Here is a 17,036-nt window from a genome sequence, read left to right as displayed (position 1 = left end):
ATTGATCCACGGGTTGATCTAACCAAATTCATTTCAGATCTTCAGACAAATGGATTGGGATTCCCGAGGGAAAGTGTTGAGGGCAAGTGAACAAGGGCATGCTGAACAAAGGAGTTTTTCTACCCTGCACCTCTCAGTGTTTGCATGGATGTAGAGAGACCCCTACTGGTGTCATCACTGTGTGCCTTAACACCAGGAAATGGTAATGAAGATCTCAACTATAAAATCTTCGCAATCTGAAAAAGCAGAAAGAGTGCATGAAAGGGAAAATGCATAAAAAGTTTTTTTTTATTATTATTATTAATGAATCACCTCCATCTTGGAAGCAAATGCATAAAGACATGGGAAAAAAACAAGTGTGACAAGCATAGTGGGCCCAAACAAACACACAGCAACAATACGGGACCTTCGACTGAACAAACAGCATCTTGATTGTATACAAACTTTGTTGTTTCAGTTCCTATTATTGCTCCCCAGTCCAACAGGAGGAGTTGTAAAACATAAAAAGTATGAAAGACAAAGCAAAAACACCCAGCGCCTTTAAACCTTGAAAATTAAAAGTGACAGTTTTAACTGCAGTGATCTTCATTTACTTATCATTTCAGGAATGTAACCAGATGGTTTCATTTCTTTCAAACACGATTTTGTTGGTTTAAGAAAACAAAAACGTTCAGTTAGGATGCATTGAGCCTAACCACAGACAAGGTTTCACTTTAATCTGAGAGAAAGCTATTACCTATGGAATGTTGAGCTTACAAATATTATTGTGGGTCCATAAAGCTCAAAAGAGATGTAAAAGCACTCATGTTACATTGTTGATTTCTGCAGTTTGTCTCTCTGTAGGTTATTCGCATTTCAGAGACGTATCTTTGATCATTTTTATCTCAGTTTTCCCCAGCCAGAACCATTTACACTTCAGATGTTTACAGACCGCATAGAACACCGTGTAGATAATGAAATACAGTAAAAAAAAAAAAAAAAAAAAAGAAAAAGAAAAGAAAGTAAAGATAGGATTTTACAGTAGTCCTTGTCCCTGGAGATGTGGATGTAGGTCTGCTTGCAGCTCAGTATGTAATAGTCCACTGCTTGATGCTGGCGTCGGGGGACGTGGTCACTAGAGTGTGCTCATCTACCCAGGCCAGGCCACTAACGTGGTGCAACCGGTGACAGTCTGCAGAAATTAAAGCATCAAACAACCTTGTTACAAAAGATGTAAGAGGCAAGCGTTACATTAAAATACAAATATTTAAACAATTAATACATACTAAGTCATGACTTGAAGTTATCATTTTTAACAGAATACTATGCTTTATCTTCCTAAAAACAAATCCAAACTCAATGCATGACTTATGATTCGGGTTGTCAAAAGTATCGATACTCAAAAAAGTATCGATACTAAAACGTTGTATCCGGATACGATACTCATTTTCAAAAGTATCGAGTATCTGAAGCTTGTTATCATAGTTGCAGATTATTTTTGCACAACTGTTTTTTATTATAAATATTTAACCTGTGGTTCTGTTCATTTTTACATGTTGCATTTTTCTTGTTAAAAAAAATATTTCTGTTAAAATTTGGGCTCTTTGTTTTTATCCTTGTTGTATCGAAAATGGTATTGAATATCGAATATTTTCCCGAGTATCGGTATCAAGTTGAACATTTTTGCATCGTGACAACCATACTTATGATGTACTAAAAGTGTCTACAGCTCTAAAAATAGCAGACACAGTGCCAAGAAAAAACAGCAAATATAGTGAGGTGAAACACCAAGCAGATGAAGCTTCTTCCAAAATTTTACTTTCACTTCTGTTGAGCCAGGGAGAAGGGTTTGATTTGTGTGTAACAAATGGTATAAGAAACAATCCCTATACTGTAGAATATTAGAATTCATCCAAAAATGAATCCTTTAATAAAAAACCAGAAGACACCTCTGAAGTGCAGCGTTTTCATTTCAGCTCAGTGCGAGTCTTTACTTCAACTGAGCAGCAAGGACTCAGAAGTCCACTAACTTGTTACTAATAGCTTCCCTGTTTTACAATGCTGGATGGAAAAAGATGTGCTTGCAGGCTTAAATTTAATTGTGGTGTTGTGTTAGGATTAAAGAGAAACTCACCCTGGTCTCTCCATGCTGCAGCACACAGAGCTCTTTGACTGCTGCGAGTTCTTAACAGCAGCTGAGCACAAAAATTGGATATCCAGCCTCTATAACTCCCTGATCGTTTTGTAGATATCCAAAATGCTTGCACACTGCTGATTTAAGGCACTTTCTGGCAGATATAATGGTGGAATTTCTAGATTTTTTCTGTTTTCTTGGTTTAACCAAAGAGTGAAGATATTATTAACTAAAACCTTTCAGTTAACTTTGCTGAAGCCACCGCACGACCAAGATCTTAAAATTTACTTAAATTTTAAGCCAAGTTACAGGCTCTAAATGCATAATTCAGCTCAGCTCAGCTCAAATGTCCTTTGTTTGAATATTGCTGCAGGGTATGGCTCAAACACAGCAACTTCCAAGTACATCAGTGTAAACCTGTGTGAAAGCCAGCCATGAGTATGTGCAACTGTATGGCCTACCTGGGATCTTGATCTTCTTATCCTCATCAAGAACTGTCCAGACATAAACCATCATGTCCATACCACCAGTAGCAAAGTGCTCATTGTCAGGTGCCCAGGCCAAAGTTACTGGTTTGGCGTGGTGTCCGTAAAAATGTTTTGTGCCCTGGTGAGAAGAAGAGAGAGAAATATTCATTAAAAAAACAAAAAACAGTGACTATAATTTATACAAAACTGTACGCACTGGATACTGAGTATTTTATTTTTTATTTTTTTTAAAAAGGAAAAAAAGATGCATATGGGACTTATAAATGTTTACCGAGTAGTCGTCAGCCACATTAAAAACTGTGGCAACTTTCATTTCGTCGAGCACAGCCAGATGGGCTCCATCATTAGAGTAAGCCATGTCTGTGACAGGCCCTTTAACCTCGAGAGTTCTGCCATCGTCCTTCAAAGTGTTGCCCTGAATGGAGTACAGGTGGACTTTCCCATCCTAAGGAGAAAATAGGGAATCAATCTTAAGTGTGTCGTTTCCTTTAATGGCTACTGAAAATAAATGATTACACACCAAGACACTTGCATGTTATTTTCAAAATCAGAACAAAGCTGACTAAACTTACTGCTCCTCCCACTGCAGCAGTGGTGCCCCCAGGGTGGAGAGATGCAACCGTTGCCTCATAGTCCAGATTGTCCAATGCAAAGACTTTCTTCTTGTCCTTCAGCAGGACAATCTAGAAAAAGCGAGAGATGATGAATGACGCCGGCTAAACGGAGGCTTTACATATCAGGTGCGTGACATAAAACCTTGGAAATAAAAAAAAAAAAAAGGGTAACGCTTTATAATAAGGTCCTTAATAATCATTAATTAACAAGTAATAAGGCATTGTTCTCGCTTTAGATCCGGTAGTTGCAAAAAGCATAGTTAACTTATAGTTAACTTATAATAGATGAGCAATAAAGTATATTTTAATATCAATAAGCAACCAAAATAAGATTAATAAAAGGCATGGCAAAGACATAATGGGTGGGTCATGGGTGTTTGTAATGCCATTATCAACACTTATAAGCTTATAAACACACAGTAATGTTAATAACCATCTTGTAAGGACTTACAAGGGCCTTAATACTTGTTAATTAATGGTTATTACAAGGACCTTAATATAAAGCGTTACCAAAAAATGTGTTTAACAGGGAAACATTAAACTGAGAGCTAAGCTAGGCAATAATCACAAGGGAAAACGAATTACCTGCCCAATGCACACAGCCATTGACAGCCCTCCTGCTGCTACAGAAACAGTTTTGGGCTGGAAATCCATCTTCGCCACATCACAGGCACTGAAAACCACCAGTTGGGTTATCAATATGATAATTAAGGTGGAAACATAACAGAATTATGAAAGCCATTAATCAGTTAAAGAAAAAAAGAAGATATTTCAATAACATCTAACACTTAAATATGCTGAAATATAATAGACTCATACTGATGCTTAAATTATAATTCTGCTGTGGGGCTGTTTATCAATTCATTTTTATAATTGTATTTGTTAATTGCCATTTCTCATCCATGTTATACTCAAATATTCACTTTGATGCACGCTAAAACATGTTTTTTGGGATTCTGAATGCATACATTTGTTACAGACAGGAACACCATTACTGGTTTTCTATGTGAGGGATCATGAGGCAAAGGCAGGCAAAGGCGGGCACAGCCACACGTAACGACCCCTACCTGTGCTCTGACTTGCTGATGTTGGTGTAGCGCAGCGTATCGTCCATGCTGCACGACACCAGCTGGTCGGCTTCATCCACCATCATCTTGCTCACCTGGTTGGTGTGGCCCTTACCGGAGAAACAGTCGTTCTCACCAGTTTCTGCATCCCAGTAATGTGAGGCAATTGTTAAGGGGAAGAAAAAAAAATGAAAAAAGTGTAGACATGGCTATTTAATACGACAAACAAGTGGGGACAGAGTGCAACACACACACACACACACGCTCACTCACTGCGGAGCAGCAAACTCAAATCATCTCAACTGTTTTTTTGTTTTTTTCTCAACATGATAATGGGTTCACTGTATTCAAATGGCCTCTGTAGTCAACAAATCTCAATCAAACAAAGCACATTTGGGCTGTGGAGGAGCAGGAGATTTGCATGATGTGTGCAGCTGACAAAACCCAGCATATGCTATCATGTCAATAGAGACCAACATCTCTGATGAATGTTTCCAGCAACTTGTTGAATGTATACCACAAAAAAATTAAGAAGCTGTAAAGGCAAGCAAGTACTAGCGAGGTGTAACAAGGTGTAATAAAGTGGCTGGTAAGTACATCTGCCAGAGCAGCTCTAAATGATCAAAGGTAATCTACATGCTGTATAAAAGGCTTTTTTTTCACTTTTGAGTGAGTTTGACATTAATCATTGGTACCACGTAACCAGTGAAAGGATATTGATATGTCCATCATGACTCCCCGAGTAGATGTATGGTCGGCCGTCCTTTTTGTGAACTGTCACACACTGGATGGATTTGCTGTGACCCTGTAGGAGGAGGAACAACAACAAGTTTTCAGATATACTTATAAGGGCACATAATAACAGTTGCTGTAGAATACAAAACCAATGTTACTACAGAAATGTGGCAGTACATTCATTCCAGTAAAAGTCACATGCGTCTGTAGTAACTTGCTAGACACAAATACACATTTCTTTATCAGTGTCAAGGAAAACTATTGATACTATCCAGAAACAGACTTTGTTAGAGCTCATTGTTATTCATTTTTGCTTTGTCTCAGCTTAGCCAGTTACTAGAGACGGGTATCAACAGTTTGGTGCAGATGGAGACGCCTACAAGAGACAGTTCAACGGCTTAATACTTATCTAAGCCAGAGAATTTAACTTTGCTTAACATTTTATTTGAGTTTTCCCTCTTTGATTTGGTATGGTTTTGATTTTTGTGTCTCCTGGTAAGACAGCCAAACAAGTCATCACAACTGTGAGTGAAGTTAGTCAAATAATGTTAAAAGATGACTTATTGACATGAAATGTCTACATCTAAAAATGTCTACAGTCTTAGTGGCCCTTCAGAAAAAATAAGAAAAAAATCTAAAAAAAAAAGCCTAGGCAGACAGTGGGAACTTATATAATCAATGCATTATCTCTGAGTTGGTCAATGGAAAGTCAGGGTCATGTGTCAAAAGGGTCATGCAAGACTTGAAAGCCATCTGTACTGAGTAAGGCCTTACATGTAATGATTACAAATTACAAACAAATGAAGGACTGATTGAAGCAACTTTGTCATGAACTCGGTTATGAATAAGTGAATAACCTTTTTCCTGTAGGATTTGACTTGTAATTCTTCAGGGAACGAGCAACTCTCAATACTTCAGAAGAACTTCTCTAACAAGAGTCTGACCTTGATGGTGCGAATAGGCCGGTCAGGGTTGTTCTTGTCCAGGTAGTTGATGTATCCTGACAAGGAGATGGAGAGGAGGTGGTTATTCTGCCACAGGCAGCCCAGCTGCTGGTCCGTCACCTCAGAGCCCATGTTGAAGGTGGTGACGGCCGTGCCTGCACCAACATCCCAGAGTTTCACCGTCTTGTCCCCTGAGGCAGAGATCAGTTGGGTGCTGTCAGGGCTCCAGCTGATCTGGACAATTTAAAGTAGGGGGCATTGAACAAAAAGAGTTATGTTATTAATATTCATGTAACAACAGTGTATAAAGAAACTTTAATTGTTCCCTACAATGTTGACTCAGCAACAGATAGCAAAGCACTATGTGGACAACAAAGAAATAAATGGAAAAGTCTAATCAGTAATAGAGGAAAGGAGGAGGCAGCTTTCAGAAAACATCATCTCCAATTTGAATAGATAAAGAGGCGCTCTCTGTGCCAAGACTCTAGGCGGACTGCATGCCAACTCTGTTCATTGCTGGCTCTCCTGATAATCAAAGCCTATTTAGCTTACCAATATGTACCAAAAATACTTACAGCATAGATTCCCCCATTGTGGCTCTTCTCTCCACCCAATGAGCCAAGTTTTTCACCAGTTTTTCCATCAAAGACGAACATCTATGGAAATTAGACTTATTAGGATGAGAAACATTTGTTTGTTTAAGCCTACAGTTTGAGAATGTTTTCTATATAAACCTCCCACTTAGACTGAGACATCCCCTGGGTTAGGTACTGAACTCTGCACTTTGAAGGGTAACAACTAAATTTATTCAGTCCCGATTCATGTTAACTCAAGTATTGTCATATTTCGGTACCTGAGAGTGCATCTCTTGCATATAATTGAGCTGCATGACATCCAAGCCCTTGTTAGATGAGTTCACACTATGTGGATTAAAACAAAAAGCTCTCTATGGTGTCTGTGGAGACATTCCCAGAGAAAATGCTGTGGTTGAATTGCAATTCTAGTGAAGTAAGGACTTAATTATATACCTAAAGTTCCTGTACTGTGATAGTGATAACAATGTTGAAATTAAGAAGTTTTGACTAATTGTTTACAACAGAATTATTTTTTTATTACACAGAGTAAAGTACCAACTAGAATGCGTTCACAATAAATGGACAGATGTGAGGTCACAGTGACCTTTGACCTTTCAAAATGTAGTCAGTTTATCCTTGAGTCTAAGTGGACATTTGTGCCACATCTGAAGATATCACATTCATATGATTGGGAAGGACGGACAGATAGAGGGACAATCCGACTACACAATGTCCCCGTCATAGCGGTCAACAGCATTGAGGCATAAAAATGGTACCGTTGGATTAGGGTACCAAATTTCAGGTACCAGTACCGCTATTATTGCTAAAGTAGCGGTACCCAACCCTGGACACCCCTAGATTATATTTGTGTTATTTCAGTAAATGTCATAGTGATAGTTACTAAAATGACCCAATACTCACCTTGCCGGCAGCGGAAGCTGTGACAAATTTACTTCCATCTGGAGCGAAACGAACACAGTTGACAAACTGGCTGTGGTCCTTTAGCAGTCACCAGGGGGTGAGGGGGGGAGAACAATACAGAGAAATTAGCCATGAGGAATGATTGTGCACATTTATACCTACATTCAAGATTAGTGTTTTATATTTGGCACAATGTTAGACTTTCAATCTGTCATGATCTGATATGAATCAAACTGGCAACAAGTTAAACAAATAAGTGCATTTATCATATTATTGACAGACAGTCCCTCCTCATTTTAGACCATCGGGGCTGTGCAAGGCCATGTTTAATAACACAATAACTCAATTTCACAGAAAATGCACTGCACAGCACATTGCAGGAAGAGTCAGATCATGCTATATGTAATGTATGGTTTACACTACTATCCATATAGGAGCTGTTGAATTAGTGAGTTCATGAGCAGAATAAGATAGCAAGACTAAAAGAAAAGTGCATGTGCTGCTTCACTTTCAAAAACCTTAATGCTTTAAAGCAAATAGAAAAATGTCGACCTTACAGAACATACATCTGTATAAGGTAAAACCAACTGCTGACTGAAATTTGAGAACAGACCACAAGGAATTTTAAGCAGCAAAATGTGGTGTTCGAACATGTTTGTCAAGGGAAGGCCTGGATTGGGCTTTTCTCTGAGGAAGTGAGTTATGCAACACTGGAACCGACAAACAAGGCAACACTGTCAAAAACCACCAGGGTGTGATAGACTAAAGATCCCCAACGGGGCTTTCTTTTATTTATTTTTTTATTCATCAATTTATTACTCTTTATACATTTGTTGAAGGCCAAATGTTGTTACTAGCAAGCCTACAGGTTAAAGCTGACGGTTTAGACACTGGTTAATCAGATAGTTCCAGCAAAAAAAATGTGGCTCCCATCTCCCAAAAGATGCACAAATGAAAAACAGGAAAAAAGTAGATGTCTGCAACTCACTCTTATAGTGAACTTGAACGTGAATGGGGGCCCCTCGTAGAAGGACGCAGTGGTGTCATCACTGGCAGTGACGAGGCGGAAAGGGCGGCTCGGCTTTATGTCTACACTGTTGACTAATTTGGAGTGGCCGAACAGGTCCCCCACAGAGGAGCCACTGTCCCACAAGAACACTGATGCAAACCTGCAGCAAGAAAAGAACAGGTCTTAAAGGGGTAGTTCAGAGTTTGCTTATTTGGAGTTTTTTTTAAATTGGGTTGTATGCAGGACTCCATTGATGCTGGTCTTTAAGTTTAATGAGGCGAACACACTTATTAAACATGTAATAAAATCCCTCCTACTCACTTCTCTCGTCCTTCCCCAACAACAGCAATTCTCTGGTTATCGAAAGTCCATGCAATGTCCTTGATCTTGCCTGAAAGAGGGGTGTACTCGTACTTGAGAAGGTGCTCCTTCTGGGTGGTGTCCCAGATACGGATCTTTCCTGTCACATCTAAAGGATTCAAAAAACAATTATTTTATTATCGTATTAACATCACTGTGGCAACTATATACATGCACTCAATTTGTTAACATGTTGATAGGCGATAGCTCGATAGGTTACCTCCAGATGCAATGTAGAATCCGCTGGGGCAATACTTGGCAACAACAGCATTTTGGGCATGTTCGGTGTAAATGTCTGCTATAGCCGGGTTCTATAAAAGGCAGGAAATGTGAGACATCACCAGGTCTGCGACTTACAAATGGTACAATAGGCGGTTTCCCTTCCAAATCAAAGGGAAAACCATTTTAATTATTAAAATTGACCTTATTTCAGGGTTTCGGCCATGATATTTTACTAATTAGATTAAGTGAGATAATTTAAGTGACACAGCATCTCAACTTGGCAACTCTTTGACTGAGTGCACTGGAACAGCAAGTGTGATCACACACATTTTAAAACATTTTCAGTTAAACCACCAATCAAAAAGAAACTTAACTCTCAACGGTCACTTGAAAATGTTTAATATCATTTTGGAAGACTGCTTCCTGGTTAAAGGGTAACTAAATACCAGCTGAAAATATGATTCATGTTAACCTGTTGCTCTGCATTTGAAGACATCATCTTGCTATTGTACTCAGTGTTAAATAAATCCTGGCATCTCACAAAGGTGTGGTTTCACCGTGCCATTGTGCTTGAGATGTTGTTCATTGTATAGTCTAACCCAGAAAACATCCAGGTGTTAATTCACTGCATAAGTCTTTAAATGAAAAATGGTTCAACTCGCTGCCATAATCTGCCATATTTTTGATACATTTCTGTCCTGATTTCTCATTTCTGAATTGAATAATTGCTCGGGGATGAATTGTGACTTTCTCTCAGGTGTGTCCTATGTTTACATTTCTAATAGTATTTTGCCTCTTTTCTATGTCTTTTTTCTCTTCTGTATCACAATGACACCATCTGTCAACAAATTAAAGTACACAAAGTAAAGATGTAAATGTGAATCCTGTGTCTCAAATACTGTTGTGTAACTTTGCACAGTTTAAACTGACATGTGCCATCCACAAAAGCAGCTTTCTACATATTAATTTGCTTCAATCAGACATCAAACCTTCACCATTATTTATCTTAATATATTTGCAAAGTACACTGTTATATTGCCCACATGACTAAACATTTTGAACACTTAATTTGTAAACATATAAAAACACTCATTATGAGTTCAATACATTCTGTTTTTATTAATGTTTTATACAGTGTCCCAACACAGTTTCTGTTTGGCAATTGTTATGGATTTTATGACAAATGTGCCAAAGTGACTGAAAGAAATTGTAAACTAGAAATAGCCAAGTGTTAGTTAGTGTTTAATTCTAAACACACCGATGCAACAGATTCTAATAGCATTGCAGCCAAACTTTAATTTACTCTTTCAACGGTTTGTGACTGTTGGCAGACAGTACAACACAATTTCAAGTAATGCAAACTGGAATAATCCCAGCTGGATTTTGGAGAGCACCAAGACCACACTGGTTACCACACTTAACAGGGGTGCTTTTAAAGTTGGTGTTAACTTGCTTTTAAAATTTGCCTCACAGAATTCAGTACAACTAAAGCAATTCACTGCGAGTGAGTAAAATGTCATCATGACTAATGTATAATTATAAACAAGACCCAGCTTGGTATAAATAAATAAGCAACGCTTGATAAAAATGATGAACATTACCTCAATGTTCCTGATGATGACACTCTTCCCGTTGGTATACAGGAAGTTCTTGCCTTTGGGATCGCCACCGATCACTTTTGCAGCACCCCTCTCCATCTGCGGGAGACTGGCGAATACATGCTCTAAAAAAGTAGACAGAAGACGAGACATGACAGAAAATGTAAGGTTAAGGTTAATACAACTACAATTGAAACACACTGAAAAAAGTATTAAACTGAACACGGGTCAAACCATTCTGCATCACCAATGGCTGACAGTAATCGACCACTGAGCTGGACATTGTTTGTTTAGATACGTGTGTGTGTGTGTGTGTGTGTGTGTGTGTGTGTGTGTGTGTGTGTGTGTGTGTGTGTGTGTGTGTGTTTATTTTTACAGACTCATTTCCGACAAAAGATTGACATGTTTGATAAGATAGCAGACATCCTTAAACTGTTATTGTGAATAAAGCTTCTGTAGCAGATCTGTGCTCCTATGATTTAACCCCTTAGTGGGCTGTCTGAACTTTTTCTTCCAAGGGCTGTAGCGGAGAAGACATTGGAATCTGATTCCAGCAATGTAGTTTACGTTCTTTATTAATAATTGTGAGGACTTGATGTGTTTAACATGGCCTCTGTCCAAACACTGACTCAACAGCCAGGCCTGTCCTTATCGTTCAAGTCTGCACTCAGTTTAGTACAGAGCACATATAATAGGGTCCATACAACGTTATTTTTTAAGATGGCAGAAGATGTAGCTGCCTGCAAAAAACAAAATACCAATACGACAAAGGTGGTATTATTTCAATGTATATGCAATTTTTATATGGAAAAAAATATACATATTATTAATAATCAAGAAGTGTAGGAATACACTTCCTGAAACTGTACCCCACATTGATTGCTATTGTTACCATATTGTATTAATGTTAACGTGAGGTAAATATGCTTTTTGTATAGATATGTAGTGTTCAGGTCTTAACTTAGCCTATAACAAAACACACATACCATGACTCTAAAGATAATTTCTAATGTTTAATGTTAAATTTACCAAAAAACTCCTATTTTCTTCTGTTTGCCACAATGAAATGGAGCAGTAATTGAAGACCATTTATTAATGTAATAGACTAACAATAAAGCTGTAACAAGGTTGGGCGATATATTGATATAAAAGATATATCGATATATTTTTAAATGTGATATGGAATTAGACCATATCACACATATCGATATAGTTCAAATTTGCGCAATTTTACATACAAATCACTTACGGGATTAAAATTCAGAAAATAAATTACAATAATATTTGATATTTATGATTAGGACTGGTGTTGATTAAAAAAGATACATTATGAAACGAGAAAAATAATATTAATGTACAATATTTCTAAAGCTTGATTTTGGAAAGCACTTGGTTGTATGAGTGTGTTTAAGTGAAACCAGAGTCAAATTACTTTTGATTTAAGATATTTTTTTATTTAAATGTGCACTTTATTGAGCTTTGATTTTGAAAAAAATGTCCTCCTGTTTTTATACACTATTTATGTTCACTTAAATAAACAATAAAACTACTTGTGACACATCATATTTGACTTTGACTGAACATTTGCTCTCATTTTGAGATAAAAAAATATCAGGATATATGTCGTATATCGATATTCAGCCTAAATATATCGGGATATGACATGAACTCTAAAATCACAGTTATCTTACAGATGATTGTTAGCTCTCATCTCAAACAGCTGGACATAGAAATGAACAGTCAAAAGTCTTCACATCAGCCACAAACCACGTTCATGTGATCTACTTCCCCAGCAGAAGGAGCTGACAGCCAGCCAGCCTCTCTGTCCGGGCATGTCATAACAATGCGATGTGAGCATTTCCTCCTACTGACGTTAGCTCAACTAGCTAACGCTAACTTCAACCAACAGCCTGCAATGAGCTGCATATATGGCGAACCCGTCTTTACAACAAGCCAGTGTCAATCAGACACATGTTAACGTGAATAAACCATTGCCAATGTCCGGATTTTATCGTTCGTATGCAAAATGAAGTTTCAAAATCATGCAGCTATGGGCGAGGCTAGCTAGCTGCGGCTACCTGCCTGACTAGCTCGTTCTGCTGAATAATGTCGCCAGAAATAGAAGTTAATACGTATTTTCTCGCTAACTTAGTCATTAAAAAGAATCAGACTCACTCAGTTCATACGGCATTGTCCCTGCTGGTCACTTGCTTTACGTTACTCTTCGCAAATGAATGAAACAGTGAAGCTCCCCCGGCTGTGCACTCCCTGATCACACAAACACGGAAGCGAGTGCAGCTCTCCTTCTGCCTGGCTTTGCCCATATATAGTAAACTCACATATACTACGCTGCGGCTGTCAGCCACTAGCCATGCACAGCCTCATATGGGACGATTTGTCCCGAAAAGCTGTCTTTCAGGGGACAAAGCAATTATTGCATTCCTTAGATCCAACAATCAAATAGGACAGGTTAGCATAAATTCCTATGACCAAAAACAGTAAATATGACACGGAATAAATGAGTCAATAAAAATATAATATACAAATTAATGTAAATAAACATGTATAAATAAGTAGACATAGTTGGGTTTTTTTTTTAGAATATTTTATTTTTCAGTTTTCAATTCAACAAGATATACATGAAAACACAAACACACAACTCCAAACCCCTTCCCCAACCCACCCACAAACTGAAAAGCGAGAGAGAGAAAATAAATAGATAAATAAAATTAAAAAATTAAAATATTAATGATATGAAATTAATTTAAAAATAAATAAAATAAAAATAATAATAATAAAATAAAATAAAAAAACGGTCGAGAGGCAAGGAAGACAAGAGTAAGCTCTGACAACAAAGAGAATGCAAAAACTACAACCCGTCCACCATAGAAGCTGGCAATGTGTCTATAGATGCTAAATAGGGCTGCCACATCTCTGTAAAAGTATTATAATCATTCCTGAGTGTATATGTAATTTTTTCAAGTGGAACAGAGCTATTCATTTCTGAAACCCATCTTCCTATAGAAAGTTGGGAATCAGATTTCCACGTGATGGCAATGCAGTTCCTGGCAACGCACAAGGCCAGTGAGAGAAACCTCTTTTGAGCTTTTTTTAATCGTGCATCAATATTTGTAGTATCTCCTCATAAGCAGGTTTGAGGATCTAATGGGAAATGTAGTCCTAGGAGTTTTGTCATGATGTCAATAAGTAGACATAGTTGAATAAATAAATGTGTTTTTATTTAAAGCCAATGCTTTAATACACAGGATCACTTTAATCAATTTCAGGAAAATAAAGGTGGCATTATGAAATAGAAGTTCCTTGATTTAAATCAGTATGGAATTGTAAGATAAAATACGCCTAAAATAAATAAATGTGGCATAATGTAGTAAAAGTTCCCTGATGAGGCCTGACTTGCGGTTCAATTTGCTGCTATTGTCGGATTCCCCACTTTGCCCCAAAAATTATGCTAACATGAATAACCAAATGAATTGCCCAACAAGGTAATGGGGGACTATTTAAGTGTCAAAGGTTAGCCTGCTGATCTATGAGGTGATTTTAAAATCCAGTGTCATCTTGTGTGTCAGCAGAGAGCATCACTCTCCTGGAATAGGTTTGGGAATCCCCTGACCTATTTAGGATGCAGCCATTTCAGAGGGTGGGGCCATGGCAGGAATAAATATAATATAATGTGACAGTCTGTTGCACCCGACTATAGACTATGGCTCAACATTATCGGTGATATTCAAACAATTGAGAGACTCACATATAGACTAAAAACTAAGGAAGACTCATTTTCTAAAGGCTGGGATAAATGGTTGCTGTACATGTCAAAAAATGAAGAAATGTAAAATATTGTTAATATGTAATGTGGAGTGCCCCCCAACAGGTACTGTTCCTCTTTATTTTCCCACTTTATATCTTTCTCTCTAACTTTCTTTCTCTGACTATACTCTACATAAAACCAATAAAAGAAAGTTAAAAAAAAAAAGGTATAATATTGACAAACATGAGTGAGTGTGAGAATGTGCTTTCTCAGCTGTTCTCATAAAGATAAACACAGGGGCACCACGAGACATTTTGGGCCCCATGAGTTGAGCTTAACAACAGCTCTGACACAACAAATACCTGTAATCCCGAGCATGTTCCAGGGGCCCTGTCTAGCTCTGGGCCCCCTGAATCATTCACCATAAACAGTATGACAAAGATGGCATTTATTGCAACATTGTTATATTGCATATTATTGTTAGATTTCCCTGTTTCCTATTGCGTGTGGATCCCCTCATTCTCTACCATGCGTTTACTGTCTACGTCATCCTGTCTTCAGATTCAGTAACAAGCCTCATTTAACCCATAAGAACCTATGGTGACACCCCTGTAACAAACACTTTAAATATTCTAGAATCTAAGATTAAACCCATTTAACAATTCTAACCCATTAATAGGGTGTCCTGTATTGCATTTCACTTCTTCTGACCATATTTCCTGTCACAATTTTGATATATGTATATATGTATTAGATGCAAACAAAAAGGCAAATGTTTTTTTACATTTTTTTATTATTAAATTGTTACTTAAAAACAAATCTGAAAAATAATTTGTTGTTTAACAGCACTATTAATGTCACAATTTTGATATGTTGTGGAGATGCAAAGAAAAAAAAAGTTGTGTTTCTGTAAGCAGAAAATGTCTAGTTTATTTATTTAAAAAAATAAATATTATGAACACAAATACCATAAACACCCAATGTAACGTTTATGTCACATCACAGATCTTTGACATTTAGGGGTAGTATTTTTTTAAAAACATGATAAATGTGTTCTATGTGGTCCACTTGGTCTTTAATGTATATCCCTCATAATTTTCCTTTAAGGATATTTGGGTCTGGGTTCTTATGGGTTAAGCTTTTCAACCTCTTCATGACTCATGAAGACCTTTAAAATGAGCAAATGAGCACAACTCTTTACAGCTGTGTGTGTTCAATGACAGTTTTCCTGTTTAAGTTGTTTTGTTCTAACACTGGGCAGCAGAGCTGAGCATTCCGTCTTGTTTATTTCTTTATCCATCCTAACATAATTTAATACTTATAATAGTGGTGCCTCTGATTATAACCAGAATCAGTTTATCCAGTTTACTCCACTAAATAACTATGTTTAACTCCCTGACAGCCCTTACACTCACGCTCTTGTTTTTCTGTTACATTTTTGATTGGTTTTGGTTTGTTTCTTAGTTTTTTAACCCATAAGAACCCAGACCTATTTATCCTTAAAGGAAAATTATGGGGGATATACCTTAGACCAAGTGGACCACATAGAACACATTTATGATGTTTTAATAAAAAAATACTACCCCTAAATGTCAAAGATCTGTGATATGACATATATGTTACATTGGGCGTTTATGGAAGGTATGTTTATGATATTTCTTATTTTAAAATACTAGAAAACTAAAAAACTAGACACCTTTTCTGCTTACAGAAACACAAATTTGCCTTTTTCTTTGCATCTCCACCACATATACCAAAATTGTGACAGGATAGGATTATTTTTTGTTTATATTTCGTCAAATGTACTTAGATTAGAATTAGAATTGTTAAATGGGTTCAAACAAAAATAGGCTTTTTGAAATTAGCTACTTTTTAACATTTCTGTTTCCAGTCACACACATATTTTGGAAAAGTCACTTCTTGTCACAGTCACACAGTCTTGCTAAGGGACTTAATGAGTGAATGTGAAGCCTAAAGCTGAATATGGGAGATTATAGAACATTTAAAGTGTTTGTTACACGGGTGTCACCATGGGTTCTTATGGGTTAATCTTCCTTTTTTTTTCTTTTACAACTTCTTGACTTGTGGTGTTATACTGTAGTTACAGTCAAAGTAAAGTAAAATAGCAATATGTTATTGTATACAAATGTTATTCCTCTTCCACCTCCACCAATGAAAATAATAATAGAAAAATAATTATATCAATATAATAAATACATTTTGTTTTGATGTGATTTTGTAGGCCTTGTGTTTCAAAACTGCTATGTGATATGACTGTGTCATCATGTAATTTGGGGATCTATTTGCAAGTCCTGTTGGCTACCTATCATTTGGTCTGGAGATTTTTTTATAGGAAGTATTCTAAATCATTTATTTATGAACTAAACAGGGCTTATATTTGCCTGCTACAATGAATATATTTTCCCATAAGTGTTTTTTTTTCTTAAATTGTCTATATAAAAAATATAACTAATTCCAATTTACCTTAAGTGGTGATCAACTTTTTATATCGTCACCCTGTTAAAATAATCGCCTAACCCATTTTTTTTCCCAAGTTTTGCAGGAAACACAAAAACACTTCACCAAAAGTGTAACATATGACATTTATTGATAATTTCACTCAA

At 37.0% G+C, this 17,036-nt stretch overlaps 1 protein-coding gene across 1 annotated transcript; it reads right to left on the bottom strand.

Annotated features, from left to right (window-relative positions):
• Positions 1 to 270: 270 nt before the first annotated feature.
• wdr1 (WD repeat domain 1) lies at positions 271 to 12,956 on the bottom strand. The gene is made up of 15 exons (XM_059328578.1): positions 12,822 to 12,956; positions 10,650 to 10,771; positions 9,047 to 9,137; positions 8,788 to 8,935; positions 8,446 to 8,626; positions 7,458 to 7,535; positions 6,537 to 6,617; positions 5,962 to 6,195; positions 4,995 to 5,087; positions 4,283 to 4,434; positions 3,801 to 3,888; positions 3,174 to 3,284; positions 2,873 to 3,046; positions 2,575 to 2,719; positions 271 to 1,171 (listed from the first exon to the last, which is right to left on the bottom strand). The coding sequence occupies exons 1-15, from the start codon at positions 12,835 to 12,837 to the stop codon at positions 1,065 to 1,067; spliced, it is 1,821 nt and encodes a 606-aa protein (XP_059184561.1). The 5' UTR covers positions 12,838 to 12,956; the 3' UTR covers positions 271 to 1,064.
• Between the last annotated feature and the right edge of the window lie 4,080 nt (positions 12,957 to 17,036).

The sequence above is a fragment of the Centropristis striata genome, chromosome 3 (genome assembly GCF_030273125.1).
Source record: "Centropristis striata isolate RG_2023a ecotype Rhode Island chromosome 3, C.striata_1.0, whole genome shotgun sequence".
NCBI classification, from domain to species: Eukaryota; Metazoa; Chordata; class Actinopteri; order Perciformes; family Serranidae; genus Centropristis; species Centropristis striata.
This window is presented reverse-complemented; position numbering and strand designations above follow the sequence as displayed.